The sequence below is a fragment of the Pongo pygmaeus genome, chromosome 16 (assembly GCF_028885625.2).
Source record: "Pongo pygmaeus isolate AG05252 chromosome 16, NHGRI_mPonPyg2-v2.0_pri, whole genome shotgun sequence".
Classification (NCBI taxonomy): domain Eukaryota; kingdom Metazoa; phylum Chordata; class Mammalia; order Primates; family Hominidae; genus Pongo; species Pongo pygmaeus.
In genome coordinates, this window is record NC_072389.2 from 76301942 (window position 1) to 76325207 (window position 23266).

The 23266-nt window shown below is 41.1% G+C and overlaps 1 protein-coding gene across 2 annotated transcripts in view; it reads right to left on the bottom strand.

Moving 5' to 3' along the window:
* Window positions 1-16326, bottom strand: part of UACA (uveal autoantigen with coiled-coil domains and ankyrin repeats) — a 99039-nt gene extending 82713 nt beyond the window's left edge. The window contains exon 1 of one of the 2 annotated variants that reach the window (XM_063652710.1): window positions 16124-16326. Coding sequence is in view for 1 of the 2 variants with exons in the window: in XM_054451170.2 (XP_054307145.1) it covers window positions 15497-15580 (84 nt within the window). In the remaining variant the exon portion in view is untranslated. Of the gene's footprint in view, window positions 1-15496; window positions 15799-16123 lie in introns of those variants that run through there. The other variant, XM_054451170.2, reaches the window with a different exon arrangement.
* Between the last annotated feature and the right edge of the window lie 6940 nt (window positions 16327-23266).

Consider the following 23266-nt stretch of genomic DNA (forward strand, 5'->3'; position numbering starts at 1 on the left):
CTGGCTAACATGGTGAAACCCCTTATTTACTAAAAAAAAATACAAAAAATTAGCCGGGCATGGTGGCGGGCACCTGTAGTCCCAGCTACTCAGGAGGCTGAGGCAGGAGAGTTGTGTGAACCCAGGAGGCAGAGCTTGCAGTGAGCCAAGATCGTGCATGCCACTGCACTCCAGCCTGGGCAGCAAGACTCTGTCTCAAAAAAGAAAAAGAAAAAACAAGAGAGGACATAAACAAATGGAAAAACATTAATCATACACAGGAAGAATCAATATCATGAAAATAGCCATACAGTCCAAAGTAATTTACAGATTCAATGCTAGTCCCATCAAGCTACCACTGACTTTCTTCATAGAATTAGAAAAAAACTACTTTAAATTTCATATGGAACTAAAAAAGAGCCTGTATTGCCAAGACAATCCTAAGCAAAAAGAACAAAGGTGGAGGCATCACGCTACCTGACTTCAAACTATAATATAAGGCTACAGTAACCAAAACAGCACGGTACTGGTACCAAAACAGATATATAAACCAATGGAACAGAACAGAGGCCTCTGAAATAACACCACACATCTACAACCATCTGATCTTTGACAAACCTGACAAAAACAGGCAGTGGGGAAAGGATTCCCTACTTAATAAATGGTGTTGGGAAAACTGGCTAGCCATATGCAGAAAACTGAAACTGGACCCCTTCCTTACACCTTACACGTGACCATGTGTCTGCTGACTGTGACTTTGGTAAGTCACAACTTCTTCAAGGTTTCAGGTGACCTGTGTTTCTCCAACTTGGGCCCTCCTCTCCATCCCTTCCAGCATTGTAATGATGCAGGCCCTCACTAATTCTTGCCTATAATATTTCAGCAGCTTCATAACCGATCCACCTGTCTCCAGGCTAGACCCTCTCAAATCCATCCTCAACAGAGCTACCACAGTAATCCATCTAAAACACGTTTGATTTTGGAATTTCCCACTTCTGGAACCACAGGAAAAAGTACCAACAACTCTTGAAAATGGCCATTTTTAAAGCCATTCCAAGATCTACCCCCAAACCTCCTCTACTTCCTACTTCCCACCCAATCCCCTTGCTATTGTTCTAGGATTCCCCCTTGCTATTTTTCTAATATCCAATTTCCCCCTCACCCAGCTCTGAGCTCCGTGATATTTCCTCTTCTCTATGCCTTTGCTCTTGTTGTTCCCTCTGAAAGAAATTTTAACCTTTCCTAGATCACTCCTATCCACTTCTTCAATCTCAAGCTCACCCTGGCCAGGTGCGGTGGCTCACTCCTATAATCCCAACACTTCAAGAGGCTGAGATGGGAGGATCACTTGAGCCCTCAGGTGTTTGAGACCAGCCTGGGCAACACAGCGAGACCCCTGTCTCTACAAAAAATAAACAAAATTAGTCAGGCATGGTGGCATATGCCTGTAGTCCCAGCTACTCACTTGCTGCAGTGAGCCAAGACTGTGCCACTGCACTTTAGTCTGAGTGACAGAGCAAGGTCCGGTCTCAAAAAAAAATGATCACCCTGCAGATTGGTGTCTCCCGGGAGCTAGAGAAGAGTAGGTGGAAAGCAGTTGCTTAATGGATACAGAATTTTCTTCTAGAGTGATGAAAATGTTTTGGAAGTATGTAGAGATGGTGGTTATACAACAATGTGAATGTATTAAATGTCACTGAATCGTTCACTTTAATAAGACTTATTTTATGTTTTGACAATCTCATCTCAATTTTTAAAAGACAGCAGCAGCAGCAGCTTATTCCACAAGAAAACCCTCAATGACTCCTCACTCTTCTGCCCCAGACTAGATCAGTACCTTGTACACTCCTCTACCACAGCACTTACTACCTTATATTATCTGCTCATAGAGCTCCCCCACAAAACTATGAGCCTCTTCTTACCTTCCTCAACTTCTCACCCTGCAGTGCTTAGCCCAAGTGCTCAATAAATCTTTTTCATAATTGAAAAATAGAGATACCACTTATCTCCCTCAGGAAAAGGGCTAAAGCAGATGGACTTTTGAAGATCTAGGCTATATAAAAGCTTATGAGAGTTTGTATTAATTGGAAAAGATTAGGAAGATTGCTGTCAATCTGGTTATAAAGGACGACAATGGCATGACCTCTGGTGAGACTTTTCAGTTAGCAATATAAACATGTATTGAGTTACCTATATAAAGCACTGTATTAATATGCAAGCCCTTAATATGCCTTGTATCATTTAATGCTCACGACTGCTCTATGAAATAAGTATAACGATTAATCCTGTTTTCCAAATGAAGAAACAAACATATTTAAGTAACTTGCCTAAGGTCACAAAGCTGGTTACCAGGAGTGGCAAGGCTCACATCCAAGATGTGCAGGCTGCAGAGTTTGACCCTGTAGCATCAATGTGCTACCCTGCACCTTCATGCTGCTCTGGGTATGGTTTCAAGAGCTATGAATGGACATTCTCTGGCCCACAATTTGTCTTTTCTAATACTGAGAAACACTTCATTTTCCTCGTTTACCTACTTATACGTGGCCATGAATGCTATTTATATTTCATAAAGTGCTTTTTTAAAACATAAAATGTTAATTTTTAAAAAAATAACAGTCACCAAAAAGAGATGAATCATTTAAAAAGGATTTGTCATTTAAAAACCTCTAACGTGGCCAGGCACAGTGGCTCACGCCTGTGGGAGCCAGCACTTTGGGAGGCCAAGGCGGGCAGATCACCTGAGGTCAGGAGTTCAAGATCAGCCTGACCAACATGGAGAAACCCCATCTCTACTAAAAATACAAAAAATTAGCTGGTTGTGGTGGCGCATGCCCATAATCCCAGCTACTCGGGAGGCTGAGGCAGGAGAATCGCTTGAACCCGGGTGGCAGAGGTTGCAGTGAGCCAAGATCATGCCATTGCACTCCAGCCTGGGGCAACGAGAGCAAAACTCCATCAAAAAAAAAAAAAACTTCTCACGTGTAAATCAGCAAGTGTTTGTGGGCTATTCTTATACACGGCTGAAAAGATCAGAGTGTACTGGCTTTACTACAACCACACCCACAGGGCCTCCCCACTGGGACTCATTTTCAAAGTACCTCAACATCGGCACAAAGTAGGCACCCTGCTAATGCGAAAACCATATGAAATAACAGCATGCTGGAAGAAAAGTTAAACACTCCCACTTTTTTAAAAGTTTAGAAAGCATGATGTATATGTGTTCTTGTTCTCTCTCTCCCCTCCCCCCCCAACACTTAACTCTCTCTCTCTCTCTCTTTTTCTCTCTCTCTCTCTCTCTCGGAATGTCTCTCTCTAGTAAAGAGAAAATGTCACAATCTGGTAAGAAGAAAATTAACCAAGAGTCAATGAGATTTTTTTAAAAAATGATTTGTGCATCTGCAAGGGAAAACCTTACTACAGAGGTAATGTAAAACCTTGACAATATATAAATATGGTCAATATTAAAAACACGTCATCTCCTCAAAAGTGTACACGTTGTAGATACACACACATACACACACACACACACACACACACCCCTCCAAATGAAACCAAGGATGACAGTATAATATACTGGGTAAGTATACATGCATACAAAGCAAAATGACAGAAGGGGCAGTGGGACAGTATTAATATCTAACAATGTAGAATTCAAAACAAAAGTTATAATGGAACAAATTAGAGGCTTTTATACTACAAGTTACACTCTACAATGAATATAAAATAGCCAAGAACCTTAATGTATCAATTATCAAAAAATTAAATACATGAAACAAAAACTGTTTGAAATATCAGGGAAGGTAACAGAAGCACAGCTATAGTGAGACATACATTACTCTCAAGCGACGGCTGGCCAAGTAGCAAAAATAAGGATGTATAAAGCTCTTACAGATCAACATGAACATGGCATCAGCAGAAAAAATGGTCAAAGAAAATGAACAAACAATTCCTAAAACAAGAAATGAATGCAGCCAATAAGCACAGAAATATGTTCACACTCCCTGGAAATCAAAAACATGGATTAAGCCAAACTGTTTTTTTCTATCATGTTTAAAAATATGTTTTAAATAAAAGAATCTATTATTGGAAGGATATAAGGAATGCAACAATTCCACATATCTCTGGAGGGAACACAAATTGGTTTTGGAATTTCCCATAAAATTCCTCCTTTCTCCTCTTCTCCAATTTTTTTGTATATATGGCTTAAGGTGTAAATCCCATAGCATTAAATTTGAAACATCAGTTCACAATGGTAAGGACGTGGGTTCCAAAGCCAGGCTACCTAACTCTTCACTTATTAGCTATAGTGTCTTGGGCAGGTAAATTATTTAACTTGCATCTGAAATGATGGCAATAGTACCTACTTCTTAGGGTTGCGGTGAGGATTGAGTTACTAGCACTTAGAACAATGCCTGGGAAATACATGCTCAATAAATCTTGGCTATCAGCATATGGATTTCTCACAAGCAGTTTCTTTCTAAGTAACTCACTAGCATTTACTGAGTACTCCTAATTGGGACATTTGTATGTGCTCAAATAATTTCAAATTACTTACAATTTTTTTTTTTTTTTGGAGACAGAGTCTCACTCTGTCGCCCAGGCTGGAGTGCAGTGGCGCGATCTCAGCTCACTGCAAGTTCCGCCTCCCAGGTTCACGCCATTCTCCTGCCTCAGCCTCCCGAGTAGCTGAGACTACAGGTGCCTGCCACCACGTCCGGCTAATTTTTTTGTAGTTTTTAGTGGAGACGGGGTTTCACCGTGTTAGCCAGGATGGTCTCGATCTCCTGACCTCGTGATCTGCCCGCCTCGGCCTCCCAAAGTGCTGGGATTACAGGCGTGAGCCACCGTGCCCGGCCTATAATTTTTAAGTACAAAGTTTATTAGAATAAAATATACTTCAAAAAATTATACATGTATCAGCCAGGCATGATGGCTCACGCCTGTAATCTTAGCACTTTGGAGACCAAGGTGGCCAGATTGCTTGAGCCCGGGAGTTCAAGACCAGCCCAGGCAACAGGGCGAAATCTGTGTCTACAAAAAATACAAAAATTAGCCAGGCATGGTAGCATGTGCTTATAGTCCCAGCTAGTCAGGAGGCTGAGGTGGGAGGATCACCTGAGCCCAAGGAGGTCAAGGCCACAGGGAGCCATGATTGTGGCACTGCACTCCAGCCTGGGCAGCAGAGTGAAACCCCCATTTAAAAAAAAAAAAAAGCAGACATATATCATTGCTATAGAATCAAGACAAATAAATGCAGAGTGAATAACAAAGAAAGAGCATGGTATATTTATCTATTTATTTATCTTGAGACAGGGTGTAGCTCTGTTACCCAGGCTGGAGTAGGTAGGTGCTACAGTGGCACAACTGCACCTCACCATAGCCTCAACCTTCTGGGCTCAAGTGATCCTCCTGCCTCAGCCTCCTAAGTAGCTGCGACTACAAGTGTGCATCACCATGCCTGGCTACTTTTTGGGAGGGGTGGGGGGTAGAGACAGGGTCTTACTATGTTGCCCAGGCTGGTCTCAAACCCCCAGGTTCAAGTGATCCTCCCACCTTGGCCTCCTAAGTGCTGGGATTGCAGGCATGAGCCTGTACAGAATTTTTAAAAAGAGAATCAGTGGTTTATGGCATAGTTAATGACATTACAGGTGATTTGTTCTATTCTTATCATCAACTATATTTGGTTTTCTTTTTGGCGGGGGAGGGGGGACGGAGTCTCACTCTGTCGCCCAGGCTGCAGTGCAGAGTGCAATGGCTCGATCTCAGCTCACTGCAACCTCTGCCTCCCAGGTTCAAGCAATTCTCCTGCCTCAGCCTCCCGAGTAGGTGGGATTACAGGCACGCGCCACCATGCCCGGCTAATTTTTGTATTTTTAGTGGGGACAGGGTTTCACCATGTTGCCCAGGCTGGTTTTGAACTCTTGACCTCAAGTGATCCGCCCACCTCGGCCTCCCAAAGTGTTGGGATTACAGGCGTGAGCCACCACACCCAGCCTATATTTGGTTTTCTACAATGAACATGTATGACTTTTGTGGGACAGCCATTTATCTTAACCGGTTGAAACATTCACCTGTACTCTCAAGGATACCTGGCCAGGTCCCATTCAATTACAAACAGTCCCCAATTTATAATGGTTAGACTTAGGATTTTTTGACTTTACAACAGTACAAAAGCTACATGCATTCAGCAGAAACTGTACGTACTTTGAGTACCCGTACAATTATTCTGTTTTTTCACTTTCAATAGAGTATTTGGTATTGAATTCATGAGATATTCAATACTTTCTTATAAAATAGGCTTTGTGTTAGATGATTTTGACCAACTGGAGGCTAAGTGTTCCGAGCATGTTTAAAGAAGGTTAGGTTAAGCTATGATGTTGGGTAGGTTAGGTGTCTTAAATGCATTTCGACTTACAATATTTTCAACTTACACTGGATTTACCAAGACATAACCCCATAATAAGTCAAGAAGCATCTGTATAAAAATACAACTCATTGATCCTTTGCCAGTGCCTTTGGTCACTCAACTACATCAGTTCATCTTCTGCATATCATCTTGGAGACCGTATCATTTGAAAATAAGTCAATGTCAACAATATTTAGGATTTCTGACAATAAAACAAAGCCAACAGACAAAACTGTTTTTGTGACTACAAACAATCCAATTTATTCTTGTGTTTTGGGGCTACATTTTTAAGCCTGAAAGAAACATTATCTTTTCTAACGATATAAAAGCTATATAAAGCTTTTAATTGTATTATGATTAAGGAAAATAAGGCAATGAGTATTATATCCTATTGTTCCATTTATAATTTCAGGCAGCACATTTCAACTATCCATTTTTAGGCAAATTCCCCACAGAAATCAATTTGACTTCCCTTGCACATAAATAAGCATGTACAGGTGGAAATTTCAACAATATGCTGTATCCTTTAGGTGGCAGGACAAACATTTGCAAAACTGTAACAGGACAGTAAAGTTTCCATATGACAGCAATGAAACAATACACAAGTTGTAACGTTCAAATCTATTATTCTTGGATCTAGTTTACCAAAGATACAAACATAAGTTAAACAGGGCTGATAAAATCAAAATTTTGCTGGCTATTAGCTAATTCTAGAGAGGAAGGGAGAAGCAGAAGGATGAACTTATAAACTCACTAACGGGATAATTTCTGAAGATGAAACTTTCATGACTAGTCAGTTCTCTCTAAACAGTGATTTAAACTTCTCAAGTAATTTAACATTTTAATTCAAAGTTAAAAAAAAAAAAATGAATGAGGCTGGGCGCAGTGGCTCATGCCTGTAATCCCAACAATTAGGGAGGCCAAGGTGGGTGGATCGCCTGAGGTCAGGAGTTTGAGACCAGCCTGGCAAACATGGTGAAACCCCATCTCTACTAAAAATACAAAAATTAGCCAGGCGTGGTGACAGCAGCCTGTAGTACCAGCTACTCGGGGAGGCTTGAACCCGAGAGGCAGAGGTTGCAGTGGGCCGAGATTGCACCTGAGCGACAAGAGGGAGACTTATTCTCAAAAAAAAAAAAAAAAAAATGAATGAATGAAAACCTTCCTTTACCACAATCCCCAAGCTGCAGGCCCTCTAACTCCCTATTTTCACTAGAATTCTTATTTGAAGATTTGTCTATGCCTCATCTGTGCCATCCTCTACCATAAAACCAGAATTAGTTTCCAAATCTGATGCTCCCTCAGTGAGCTGTATAATTTCACAGCTCCATACCACTGCATTTGCTGTTCTTTTGCCTGGAAAGCCACTGAAATTGTCTTTCTGGCCCAAGCTCACACTCTACCTTTCAACCTTTTTATGGGCTCACTCTACACGCTATGTGCCCCCACAGCAATTTATACTGACTTCTATCATGACTCTTAACATGCCATATTCATTTATTTTTTATATCTAGCTCTTAAAATTCTTGAAGGCTGTGACTGGCTCTTTCTAATTACAGTACAGAAATTTTAGGACATACGCTAAATACAACAGTATCACAAAAGTGAATAAGCATCATGAACCACCCAGCTGCAATTTTTTTTTTTTTGAGATGGAGTCTCGCTCTGTTGCCCAGGTTGGAGTGCAGTGGCATGATCTCAGCTCACTGCAACCTCCACCTCCCAGGTTCAAGCAATTCTTCTGCCTCAGCCTCCCAAGTAGCTGAGACTACGAATGACCATGCCTAGCTAATTTTTGTATTTTTAGTAGAGACAGGGTTTTACCATTTTGGCCAGGCTGGTCTCGAACTCCTGACCTCAAGTGATCTGCCCACCTTGGCCTCCCAAAGAGCTGAGATTACAGGCGTGAGCCACTGTACCCAGCCCCAAATGCAGTTACTAACTCAAGACCAATCCTATTGCAACTATACTCCCAACTTACTATCCCCACCCACCCAAAGATTATTTTGAAGCAAATCCCAGACTCCAAAATATTTCTTTGAAAGATAAAGACTCAGCCAGGTGAGGTGGCTCATGCCTGTAATCCCAGCACTTTGGGAGGCGGAGGCAGGTGGATCACCTGAGGTCAGGAGTTCAACACCAGCCTGGCCAAAATGGCAAAACCCTGTCTCTACCAAAAATACAAAAATTAGCCAGGCATGGTGGCGGGCAGCTGCAATCCCAACTACTTGGTAGGCTGAGCCAGGAGAATCACTTGAACCCGGGAGGCGGAGGTTGCAGCCAGCAGAGATCACACCACTGCACTCTAGCCAGGGCAACAGAGTGAGACTCCATCTCCAAAAAATAAAATAAAGAAGGATAAACACTCTTTATAAACACAGCCACATTACTACCACTGTCACATTTAAATGTTTCAAATAATTCGATATCAAGTATCCAGCTGATGATTACATTTCCTCAATTGTTTCATAAACTTTTACTTTTTACAACTAGTTCATCAGGATCTAAATAAAGTCCATCATGGCAATTGGCTAATATGTATTTTAATCTCTTAAATCTCTTGTAATCTATAGGTTTCTCCTCTTTTTCCTTTTTTTACAATTTATAATTTTTAAGAAACCATTTCATTTTTCCATAGATTTCCACAATCAGAATTTTGCTGATTGCATCCATATCTTCCTTTGTTCCCTGTATGACAATAATCAAAATTATTATATGACAATAAACAAAATCATGGTTATAGCTAAAGGGTTATTATTTTGGCAAGACTATTAATAGGTGGTAATAAGTATTTCCACCACAAGATATATTATGCCTGCTTGTCTTTCTTTTTGAAACATTAGTAGCCCCTGATAATCATGTCTATAGACTCTAGATTCATTAATTCATTAGGAGCTGTAAAGTTATGATATACTAATTCTATCACCCCTTCTTCATATATTAGCTGGGACAGAATACATGATATACTAATTACATCATCCCTTCTTCATCTATTAGTGGCAGTAAAGTACACCTAAAACAGACACTTCCTCTTATCAGCTATTTGGGTACCTTGAGATACAGTTCTCACAGGAAATGCACAATAAATGTTTTATTATTTCCCTTTATTTTCCTGATCTTGAAAGAATGCATCACTTTCCTAGCATCCTCCAAAAGTCAAGAGTTGTTTTTATTTTTTTGGTCATCATTACAAACTCATGGATTTAAGGATTTCAGTGCACTACAGTTGTTATTCTTACTGATGATCAAACTGTCCTATCTTTGGGCAACTGAGAGCCTCTTTGAGTTGGCTCCAGAGTCCTAATCTTTGACAGCCTCTTTACACTCTAGCATGACAAGGGGACTCCAAGTTCATCCTCCAAACTTTCTGCTTTCAACTTGGAATTATTCATTTCTTCGAAGAGGACCTAATTAATCCATTCTTGAGCCTATGTCTTCCATAAATGTTTTCCAAACTAAACAAGGCAACTGCTGAGCAAAGTCTACCTCCTGAACTAATCATTTTTAATTTGAACAATGCATATGATGCACAATAAGTATATATAATCATTACACCATCCTTATTTAAAAAGTAATTAAAATCCTTTACTCATCACCTAAAGTTCCTGGACTCATTATGCACCAAAAGACCCACCAAACCACTCTGCTTTGGTATTACAATAAAATTCAGCAATTCAAATCAACATAATGTTCTGAATAAACTTGCTGCAGGGTGAGGGTTGAAATCAAAAACTATAAAAGGAGGGTTTCTTTATTGTAATCCTCCTTCAAGAAGCACAAGAAATACAACGCAGGGATAACCATAGGAAGTTGTCTGAATACAGCTTTAATTAAGGCAAGCATTTTTAATTTAAAGTTGGAATAGTTAATGACAATGAGTAAACAGTGCTTAAGTATCATGAGTTTAAACTAAACATAACAATTTGTTATCTTATTGACATTACCCAAAAGTCGTTATGAGAATAACATTAACATCTTTCCAAATGCACCCAAATCCCTCAGTGGAAACACAAAGCCCTCATTCTAAAAATCAACAACTAAAACAAAATCATGTTTAATCCTTTATGCTTTCTAAACATCTCAAACTAATGTTATTAGTGGAAACAGAAAATGTTTTTGAAGATTTTTTTCAGTTGCTATATTTGTAACTCTAAATTCTTTTAGAAACACCAGTATTTTTTCACGGTGCTAAGGCATTATAGCAAGATGCTTTAGAACATATTTAGTTCTGATTTATAAAATTCACTGCCCCATTTTAAGAGCAGCCTAGAGAAAGGGCAGCAAAAATAATCACTACAGAACCTCTCAGGTCAGAGATTACTTCTACAATCAAAGTACTCTGCTACGACTTTTTGTTTGTTTGTTTTTGGAGACAGGGTTTCCCTCTATCACCCAGGCTGGAGTCACAGTTCACTGCAGCCTTGACCTCCTGGGCCCAAGTGATCCCCTCACCTCAGCCTCCCAGGCAGCTAGGACCACAGGCATGCACCATCACAGCCGGATAATCTTTTGTATTTTTTGTGGAGATGAGATTTCACCACGTTGCCCAGGCAGGTCTCGAACTCCTGGGCTCAAGCAATCCAATTTAAAGTGGAATCCCCTTCTAAAATGTCTGCTTACAATATTTGTTTGCAGCACTTCTACTACTTCTGGAATTACAGTCCCTTCATTTATATTAAATTTCCTAAACTAGGTGAAAATGGAACAAGCATATTCTCACTATACATATAACTGAACACATAATTAACCAGAGCTGGTACAGTATTTACAGTCATCTAATTATCCCTTTTCGAAATCCGAAGCTCCAACTTAGTAAGTGATTAAAAATAAATGTAACAGGCTGGGCACGGTGGCTCATGCTTGTAATCCCAGCACTTTGGGAGGCCAAGGTGGGCGGATCACCTGAGGTCAGGAGTTTGAGACCAGCCTGGCCAATGTGGTGAAACCCCCTCTCTACTAAAAATACAAAAATGAGCCAGGCATGGTGGCAAGTGCCTGTAATCCCAGCTACTTGGGAGGCTGAGGCAGGAGAATCGCTTGAACCTGGGAGGCGGAGGTTGCATGAGCCAAGATTGCATCATTGCACTCCAGCCTGGGCAACAAGAGCGAAACTCCATCTCGAAAAATAAATACATAAATAATAAATGTAACAATAAAAACACTTTTCATTTATGGTTAACAGATGCAGCCATCTCCAGATTTGCTAGTAAAGGACGAATCCACAAATGTAGTTTATCCAGAATTTGTAATTGTGAACTACATTTATATGTGTACAAACATTCCCATTTAGTAAACTCTAAATTCATTGGCATATTTATAACAATGGTACTATTCAGAATATTTAAAATTACTACTTTTGCCCATAATCTGCACATAATTCTAATTTAGCATGCTAAGCTAATATGCTGTATTCCACATATTATGCAATAAAATATCTGCATATGTCACATACCTCAGTCTACTGCTGTGTCTCCTTCAGATAATAAGCTTAAATACACAAAGGAAATTATTTATGAAATAAACATTTTAAAATTTTATCTCAAATCAAAGTTGTGCAAAGTAAATAGTGACTATTTCCAAGATAATTAAATGAACAGTTTAAGACTCAAATTAGGTACCCACAGAGGAAAGAGAAGAAAGTAAGATGTACTTTACACCATAATAAATATCTTATGTATCAAAGACTTAAATGTAAAAAAAGAAAAAAAACTAGAAGAAACTTGGGGCGGGGGGTTGTTTAATATTGAATATTGCAGAGTGGAAAGGCCAAGATATAACATAAACCTAAAAATCATAAAAGGTTATAAATTCAATTGTATAACAATAACCACCTTCTCTGCACAGCAAATGCCACCATAAAAATGTCTTAAGACAAATAACCAATTAAGAAATAATATTATTCATATGAAAAGGGCTAATTTCCCTGATATAAAGTATATACAAATGAATAGGGAAAAATATCAACAACCCAATAGAAAAATGGAAAGGATAAGCCAGGCGCAGTGGCTCATGCCTGTAATCCCAGCACTTTGGGAGGCCGAGGCGGGTGGATCACAAGGTCAAGAGATTGAGACCATCCTGGACAACATGGTGAAACCCTGTCTCTACTAAAAATACAAAAATTAGCCTGGCGTAGTGGTGCACGCCTGTAGTCCCAGCTACTCAGGAAGCTGAGGCAGGAGAATTCGCTTGAACCTGGGAGGCAAAGGTTGCAATGAGCCGAGATGGTCCCATTGCACTCCAGCCTGGCGACAGAGCGTAACTCCGTCTTAAAAAAAAAAAAAAAAACAGAAAAAGAAAAATGGAAAGGATAAACTGTTCTTACCTATCAGGCTAGCAAAGGTTAAAAACTTTGAACAGACTTCTACTAAAAGCTTGGAAAACATTTCTCATATACTGGTTCCATGATGCATGAAAGGAAACTTGACAACATCCTTCAAAATTACAAATGCACATATCCTTTAACCCAGCAATTCACTTCTAGGAATTGATCCTACAAGTACAGACACACACTTGAAATATGAATATTAATCACAGAATTGTACATTACAGCAAAAGATATGAATGGGGAGGCCCTATTTACAGTTTTAAAAAAAAAAGTCCAATATATGAAACAGCAGCTAGTGTGCCAGCATTTCTATAAAGGGTGACTACATTCATATTTGCTTGTATATGCTAAGCTCTCTCTGGAGGAACATGCAAGCAACTGTATCACCAGTGGCCTCAGGAAGTGGGGCAGGGTGGCCGAAGCAGGGGTTAGGGAAACACGGTATCGATATTTTGTTGTAAATGTTTTTATTCCTTTCCAATATTAAACCCTGTGCTATATTACCTATTCAAAAAATAACTGTTTTTAAAGGAAAAAAAAAAAAAAAAAAAAGAAAGAGTGGCCCAATCATACAATAAATACATACACATGTGACCAAATCTGGGATTATGGTTTATAGACTGAAAAGCAGAAAGGATCTATTTCTCCTGTACATGTGTTTTATTCTATCAATGCTTGGTTTGGTTTTATTCATCACTACAGTTTTATTTTAAAATTTTACAGAAGTCATTCTAAGTTTTATTCATCATTACGCTTTTATTTTTATTTTTTATCTTTTTTTTTTTTTTTGAGACGGAGTCTTGCCCTGTTGCCCAGGCTGCAGTGCAGTGGCACAATCTCGGCTCACTGCAAGCTCTGCCTCCTGGATTCTCGCCATTCTCTTGCCTCAGCCTCCCAAGTAGCTGGGACTACAGGCGCCCACAACCACGCCCGGCTAATTTTTTGTATTTTCAGTGGAAATGGGGTTTCACCGTGTTAGCCAGGATGATCTCGATCTCCTGACCTCATGATCCGCCCATCTCGGCCTCCCAAAGTGCTGGGATTACAGGCGTGAGCCACCGCGCCCGGACACGCTTTTATTTTTAAATTGTACAGAACTTATTCTAATATTTAAACAGAAATGCTTGCTTTTTCTACATAAATAGGTTAATATGTTTATCTTTATTATGTCATTTTGAGAAAAATAGAACGCTCAATTGAGTGCTAAAGATTTAAGCTCAGAGATATGCACTTTATGTTCCAAATGTATAAAATGCAAACTATCATGCTGATAATACCCAGTAAATACTCTGCATTTCTAGAAAACTGGATAAAATTAAGGCATATAAACCTCCAAGTGGGATGTACATCATTAGTGCAAATGAAATACAACCAGGGAAAATAAAGCTAATAAATCTAGAAACTTCTATCTTCTATAAAGCTAAAAACACAACTTGCATTACAGAAGTAGAATCTTAACTGTAATGAACTCCAATATCACTAAATGACATTTCAGCCAGTTACTTTAAAAAAAAAAAAGTGAAACAAAGTAATCTCTGTTTTCTATAAGCTTATAAAACGACTTCATGCTTTATCAAAGAACATCAATCATGTCATCTGAATCTACTCTTTTTTTGAAATAGGAATTTAAGTTTAGTTAGTTCCTCCACAATTTCCTTTATGTCCAAGTAAAATAATCCTCGATATAGGTGGAGAGAAAGGCACAACTCTGAATTAACTCAAAAAAGCAGAAGCAGATTAATTAGTATTCTGATAAAAAGAATATAATCCTTTGGTAAAATCTGCGTTGAACTGTAAAGGTTCATTTTAATTACCCCAACTAGGTAACTGTGCAGTTGGAGCATAACTCTTTTACGTTCGACTCTTCCAAGACTTTTTAAGTGGCACTTATTTTAATGATATAGAATTTTGATGATATCGCCATTCTTGTAACATGACAAATTATCTAAATCACAACATCTGCGGTCAGGCTGTTTCTCAAGATTTCTGTTCTCCTGCCAACTAAAGAGGCCCCGACTACTCCTTGGCGCGCACACTGAGGCCGCGCTGCAGGTCAACACCGAAAGCGCCCCGCACGGATCCCGCCCCACAGGTGCGATTTACATGACCCACATCACCACCACCCCTCCCAACTTCACCACTTCCAGAGTCACCACCCTGTGGGGTTTTGTCTTTACGACTAAGCCGATTCCCTCTGCCTCGCTGGAGAATCAAACTTCCCAGTGACAACGACAGCGGCCAGCACGGGACGTCCACCAGCCCGGCAGGGCTTGACGCTGTCTCAGACCCGGGGAAGGTCCGGAGTCCGGGCACAGTGGCGCGGGGTGCGCAGCCCTGCCCACCTGCCCTACCTGGTGCGAGCCCCGGCCCCGGGGACTGGGGAGCCAACACGGCCGAGCGGGTGTGGGCAGCAGGGCGAGCGCCAGGAGAGGAGAGCGACGAGGGGGGGTCAACGGAAAGAGCGGAGTAGGGGGGCCAATCGAGGAACTTTGGATTTAGGAGGAGGGGGCCAGAACCGCCACACCGAGGTTTCTTCCAGAAGTTCGGAGGCTTGGGAGAATGGGGTGGGGAAGAGACCAGTAGAGGCTCGGGTGCGGCGGCGGGGAGGGTGCCCGGGGTCTCTGGGCTAACGGAGTCTCCGGCCTGAGGCAGGAGTCGCCAGGGCCGCCGAAGCCGAACTGGCAGAGGAAAAGCAGAGGAAGGCGGCGCGCGAGCTCGCCAGCAAAGGAGGGCTGCGCTGCTCCCGGAGCGGAGCGCCTGGTAGCCCGGGCCGCGGGACTCACCGCGCTGGCGGCGGCGGCGGCGGCGCCAGACGACGCGGGGCCGGGCACGTCCTGCCTCCTCAGGCGGGACTTGAGGCTCTTCATGGCTAACTCTTGCCTGGCCCGCGCGCGAACCTTAAAGGCTGCGGGGTGCCAGCGCGCAAGGAGTAGACGGCAGCTGCTGCAGCAGAGGCGGCGCGGGCTGTACCAGCCCCACCTGCCTACCACCTGGGGGCCCCCGGCAGCAGAAGGCGACGGGCCTGAGGCGGGGCTCCCCTCCCGTAGCCAATCGACCCCCTGCCCTGGCGGGGGCGTGGCAAACCCCGGCCAATCGGAATCCTGGAATGGGGCGGGACTTCCCTTTTAAACTGAGTAACACCCTTCCTCTCCCCGCTGGAGGAAAAGTTTGGGAACTTTAGCCCGGGAAGGGGCGGAGGAGGTGGGCGGCCAGAGGCGTAGAGATGCGCGCAGGCCCGGCTCCAGGCCACCGGCGCCCGCCCATCCGGAGCTCAAGATCTAGAGAGAGCACGGGGTCCCGCCTCTGCCACCTCTCATCTTCCCGGACTCCTCTCCTCTTTCCACCCACGCGCTCTTTACCAAGTAAAGTTCCTTCCCTTCCGTCTGGTCTTAGAAATGACTCTTGGTTACCTGCACGCAGAACAGCTTTCAGGAGCAACTTCTCTTCAGTCTCCTGTTTTACTATCAAATCCTGGTGCCTGGAAACCACCACACGCATCAAAAATTCCAGAAATAAACAGTCTCTAAGAAATAAGGTGCTGATTGTGCAGAAAAACGTACAGTTAAGAAAGACCTTGAAAGACGTTATAATAAGTTACAGTACAAGTTACGTGCTCGATTATTTGTTGAGTGAAGAATCCGCCGTATTGGAAGCAAAGGGATGGAATGAGGGCGGGGCGGGAGGGAGGAGAAGAGATGCGCCGTCAGTTAAAAATTACTCCCATAGCCAGTGATTTAAGTCGTCAAAAAAAGTTACGCCCTTTTTTCTTCAAAAAGGTTTTTTGTTTTCTGTAGAAACACATTACATGTAAACGTATACGATGAAGTTAAATCATCTTACCTAGAAATCTGGGTTAGTAAAAATTATTTAAGAGGATGAAGAAACAGGAAGGTGTTCAGCACCCAGTAATTTGCTGTTCGTGTGACATCTTCAAAAGTCTTCTTTGGAGTCATTTTTCCCCCAGCAAAACGTTTATTGTAGCATGCATCCATTTGAAAAGACAAACAGTCCACATTTTCTGACTAACAAAGGACTCTTTTTTGTCTGAAAGGTCAATTGCTCTCTTTAGAGTTTCTTTATAGTAACTCAAGGTTTTCTTCAAATATTGTAAGAAAGTTTTCAGAATTTCTTGGAGAGACAGCATTCGAAGACTGTGTTAACCCTATACAAAAAGTAAATAACAACTAACTACCCAAAAAAATTATTAAATTTCATCTTGATTAGATCTTTGGAAGAACATTTTCTTTGATTCCTCCCCCTTCCTCTAGATCTCCAGTCATTTAGTTCTTGTTGGCTCTTTAAAATGTCTGTGTATGATCAGTTCCTCTGTTCTCACTGCCACTGCAGAGCCAAAATTATCTCATACCCGGACTATTATTACAGAAGCTTCCCAGCCAGTCTCCCAACCTTCAGTCTCTTAATTGTCCCATCACCAATAAATTATCAGCCATCATCAATAAGTCTTACAAAAATAATCCTCTTGCTCAAAAGCCTTCAGCAGCTAACGAATAAAATCTAACTCTTGGCATTTAAAGCTGTATAACGTGGACGCGACCCTGTTCTCTAGCCAACACCCCAAGCGAATTACTCTTCAGCCCATTCTCCAAACATGGGTCATGGCTTTCAATTTCCACATCTTCATGCATACTGATCCCTCCCCCAATAATCTTCTCTCTGTCCACATTCATCTCAGAAATCCTACTCCCCTAAGAGTGATTGGTAGGGGATGTGGGGGGCTTCTGGAATACTGTGCTATTCTCTCTGGGTGCTGGTTACATATCTAGTGTTTTCAGATTGTGAAAATTCAGTGAACCTGTACTGTATGCAATATATTCTCTTTTATATGTGCGTTATGCTTTAACAAAAAGTTTGTTTTTAAGTGTATGTCCCTTCCAAGTGCCCTCCTTTCTATAGAACCTTCCCTGATCAAGTAACTGGAAGTGATCTCTCCATCCTCCAAATAGTTACAGCAATTATACCTCTCATATGATACTAACACATATGAGCTGAGCAAACCTTATTTCATTACTGGACTTCAATTTACTTAAAATTAGGGAATAACTGACATATATTTGAATTCCCTAGAATGCTTAGCATGTTATAGGTGTTTAATAAATATTTCTGAATGAATTGATTTATACTTATTGACTACTATAGTAAATTATGGTTGTTTGTTCTATGTATTTATGTGACACAGGATTGGGATTCCCCCTATTGTGAACACAGATGGAATGATCTGAGGCTATGGTCCTGCTCAAATATTTGTGTCTCAATCAACAACTTTGCTCTGGGCTTAAGATAAGCACCCATTTACCATCTAGTCCTCTGACTGAATCTTAAATGTTAATTGCTTACACGAGCACTGTCTCAGTAATTGGCTACTGAGTTATTAATTGCAGTGTTATGTTGTACTGGTTGTCTCTTGTAACATCCAATTTATCATAGTCCTGGTGACTGGCCTCCTTTTCTGTTGTTACTGGATAAAGCAAAGGAAACAGACAGAACCACAAGTATAGCTTGCATCAGGTTCCAAAAATGTTGGGCAAGTTATTTTTATGAACTGTCTGGATGATGTCCCCATGGTGTCTGTGTCCAGTGGCCTTTATGGATTTTTCCAGCCTAGAAACTTGATAGTTGATGTCTGCTTATTCCCATTTGAGAGCAGCTAAGTAAATAGCACTGGTCTGAATATTCAGTAAAGCTTTTTTACATTGATCTGGAAGCTGCCTATATGAAGTAAAGTCACTATTATTAGCATTCAACCAGACAGATTGGGTTTTATTTTGTTAACTCTTATCACTATTATTTATTTTTATCTTCCCTTCAGAGCAAAGGGCACTTATCAAACCTAGATGACCTTTTGTTTGTTATCACACTGAGCCTATATAAAATACTTTTTTTGTTTTACTTATTTTTTCCAGTATTTATTTATTTACAATATATACCAGGAAGGGTAATGCATTTTTTAAAATTACTTTACTAGATTATATATACACATGGTAATCTCAAATAATACAAATGGAGCAAATTGATCTGCTTACAACTCCTATTTTGATCCCTGCTGTCAAGGAACTTGTGTTCTGGATTAGATAACAAATGTGTAAGCTGTATGCTAACACATACAGCTTAACTGGACAATCACTTACTGAATTGTGTAGTAGGATTGCAGATGGTATTTAGGGAAGGAAAAGATCAACAGATAAGTTTGCCTGAAGGGAGGCTATCCAAGGTTGAGTATCCATTCAATGAATGCCAACAGGTGAGAAGTAATACCAGATAGGCAGAGGATACCCAGGGTAACTGCCAGAACAGGGAAGAGAACACAGTTGACAGATGCTCACTGATAATTCAGATGATGATAACGGCAAAAACGATGACAAATATGATTTCTCAGAAAAAGAATAAAGAATCCACACACAGGGCCGGGCGCGGTGGCTCATGCCTGTAATCCCAGCACTTTGGAAGGCCGAGGCGGGCGGATCACGGGGTCAGGAGATACAGACCATCCTGGCTAACATGGTGAAACCCCTTATCCACTAAAAACACAAAAAATTAGCCGGGCGTGGTGGCGGGTGCCTGTAGTCCCAGCTACTCGGGAGACTGAGGCAGGAGAATGGCGTGAACCCGGGAGGTGGAGCTTGCAGTGAGCCAAGATGGTGCCACTGCACTCCATCCTGGGTGACAGAGCAAGACTCCATCTCAAAAAAAAAAACAACAACAACAACAACAATAAAAAAAAGAATCCACACACAGGCCGGGCATAGTGGCTCACGCCTATAATTCCAGGACTTTGGGAGGCCAAAGTGGACAGATCACTTGAGGTTAGGAGTTCAAGACCAGCCTGGCGAACATGGTGAAACCCCATCTCTACTAAAATACAAAAATTAGCTGGGCGTGATGGTGGAAGCCTGTAATCCCAGCTACTGGGGAGGCTGAGGCAGGAGAATTGCTTGAACCCAGGAGGCAGAGGTTGCAGCGAGCCAGGATAATGCCACTGCACTCAGCCTGGGTGACAGAGCAAGACTTCATCTCAAAAAAAAAAAAGAATTGACATACAAAGTCTAAAATTTACGCATAAAATGAGTCCTTTTCAAACATAAAGATCTCCTTCCAGACAAGCTTTAGTTATGAATTCTATATCCAATGACTTCCCTCTTCATTTTCAGAACTTCTTGCTGCTCCTAGTAGCCCCGGGACCCAGGGAACAAAGCCCGTGAATAATTCCATGAAGGGGCCCATGACATCAGTCATTCTCTCAGATGCCAAAGCAAATGGCTGGCAGAACCACGTGTGGCCACAGAGTCATGAGGAAAGGCACCTCTACCCAGAAGTCATAGGCAGCCCAGGAAATGAGAGACCTGAGGCAGTTCTCACACCCTCTTCTCTTGCCACATTGAAAACTAAAACATTGCACAAACGAGCTTTAAAAAAATAAATAGGTCATCTTTGGCACTAACTTTAAAAGAATCTGTATTTTTAGTAAGCTCACCAAAGGCTGCATCTTAGAAAACTAGAATGAGAAGAAGAAAAGGGGAAAGAAGATGGTGTCTGCTCCATATAACCACAGACCCTCATGTAAGTTTTCTTAGTTACTCAGCACTAAAATGTCAAGTGGTATCAATTCCTTCTTACAGAAACAATTTCTTTCATCTCCCCTGTTGAGGACTGTTATGCGTTTAGCTATAGCAGTCTTGAGTTTACCACTTATCTTCCAAAGAAGGCTGCTTTCTACCTCTCTCTGTCTTCTCTGGCATTTACAGACTGTCATTCACTTATGACATATCGAGTGTGCCATTAGTTTCGATACTGAAAGAAAGAGTGAAAAAACAGGAAGGATCATGGTCAGGAACAAAACTAGACTTCCCCAGCATAATTGACCTTATACCTAAAAGCAGTTGAGATAACCACTGTGATTTCTTTGGATTCAGGTTTAACATCAAGTCTTGATTACACACAATCCAGAAGTACCCTTAGCTTCACTTTAATGATAAGACTGATGGCCCTGAGTGCTTATGGTTGAAAGGCAAAAAAAAAACCTCTTGATTGCCTCTTTTAAAACAGGCTACTCAGCCTGGAGCCCAGATAAATACCAGGAATTTGGTTCTGGGATCAGTAACCATCTGACTCCATAGTAAACTTTCCTGGACCTTGGAGTTTTCTTATCTTGGCCAGGATACCAGGATATGTGCAATGAGCCAAAAAACTTTCAAAACTTCAGCACTGTCAAATAAGTTGGATAGAAAAGTTTCTTGCTTTTAAATTTAAAATATGGCAGATAAAGGCTATCTCTATAGATTTTAAATGATGGTTTTACTTGTCCTGCTTGTATTTTTTCCCCTCCAGATTTCCAAGGAGACTTTTAAAATTCTGGCAAGGTGTTCGATAAATACTCTTGACTGAATGATCAATTATGAGTAAATTAAATGGCTGGTTCAAAACCACCAGTTACTCCATGACAACCTTTGCTACTCATCCTAACAAAAGAACACAGCAGGCCGGGCACGGTGGCTCACATCTGTAATCCGAGCACTTTGGGAGGCCAAGGTGGGCGGATCACAAGGTCAGGAGATCGAGACCATCCTGGCTAACAAGGTGAAACCCTGTCTCTACTAAAAATACAGAAAATTAGCCAGGCGTGGTGGCGGGCGCCTCTAGTCCCAGCTATTTGGGAGGCTGAGGCAGGAGAATGGCGTGAACCTGAGAGGCGGAGCTTGCAGTGAGCTGAGATCGCGCCACTGCACTCCAGCCTGGGCAACAGAGCGAGACTCTGTCTCAAAAGGAAAAAAAAAAAGAAAAAAAAGAACACAGAAGACAGAATAAGTTAAAATAAATCTCACTTTCGGGCCCGGCACAGTGGCTCAGGCCTGCAATCCCAGCACCTTGGGAGGCCGAGGTGGGCGGATCACGAAGTCAGGAGATCAAGACCATCCGGGCTAACACGGTGAAACCCCGTCTCAACTAAAAATACAAAAAATTAGCCGGGCGTGATGGCGGGTGCCTGTAGTCCCAGCTACTGGGGAGACTGAGGCAGAAGAATGGCGTGAACCCAGGAGGCGGAGCTTGCAGTGAGCCGAGATGACACCACTGCACTCCAGCCTGGGCGACAGAGCGAGACCCCGACTCAAAAAAGAAAAAAAGATAAATCTCACTTTCAAGTGTACCTGGGAAATGACCCGAGCTTTATGGTAAATGATCAACAATGACTTTACAGTCATTTAAATTGAAATTGCTATTGACTACATTGGTTTCAGTTATGGGAAAGGGAAAGGGAAGGTCATAGGTAAAATCTGGATATAGAAATGTTGTAAGAAAGTTATATATAAACATATTTTTATTATATTTTATATCATATAAAATTATCAATAATATATGTTTTAAATGTGCTATTTGGGATTCTTTCATCAAATATCCTTATAAATTAATACATCTTTAAGTAAATCCTGATTTTTACATTAAAAAGCAACCCATATAAGTGTAGATGAAATGTGTATTTTAGGCCAGGCACGGTCACTCTGTAATCCCAGCATTTTGGGAGGCCGAGTCAGATGGATCATTTGAGATCAGGAGTTCAAGACCAGCCTGGCCAATATGGTGAAACCACATCTCTACTAAAAATACAAAAATTGGCTGGGTGTGGTGGGGGATGCCTGTAATCCCAGCTACTCAGGAGGCTGAGGCAGGAGAATCACTTGAGCCTGGGAGGCAGAGGTTGCAGTGAGCAGAGATTGCGCCATTGCACTCCAGCCTGGGCAACACAGCGAGACTCCCTCTCAAAAACTAAAAAAGAAAAAAGAAAAGTGTATTTTAAAAGGTTAATTTAAAAAATTACTTACTGCATGATATAATACATGTTGATTGATTGATTGTTTTTTAACATTTGATTACCAAAAGACCCATTCCCTTCCCTTTCGGGAAGCAAATAGTGCAAATTATTTTCTGCATGCTCCTTCTTCAAAACTACTTGAATCAATGTTTGTTTTCATTAAAAATTAAAATATAATGTTGTACCCAATTGTGAAGTAATACTTAACTATGTTTATTTGGCAGAAACGTTTAAATTAAGGTACAATTCTTATATATAGTAGCATTATTCCACATTGCATTTAAGCCATCAAGACTATTTTAATAGCATATTTTATTCAAAGAGATTTGTCCACTCTTATGCCTTCATGGATTAACCAGATATATATATTCTTTACATCATCTATATCTATTTAGTACAAATATCAAAAAATATTTGATAATAATGAATCAGTGTATGCTTTCCCTCATGCTGTTTTATGAATGTTGTTGCCACAAACAAAATATTTAAAGTAGCCAATAAATTAAAATACTAACACATGCTGAACTTCAAAAGAGCTACATTTTAATTTTGCCAGGCTAGGGAGAAGCATGTTTTATGCTCCATAAACTTCAAAACCCTCCCTGGACCTAAAGAATAATTAAGAACAGTTCCTTTGAACCTTAGAAGGGTGTAGTCCATGAATTTACTTGAGATCAAGACATCACATTTTAAGGCTAAACTAAAAGGTGTATTTCTTCTACTACTGAGA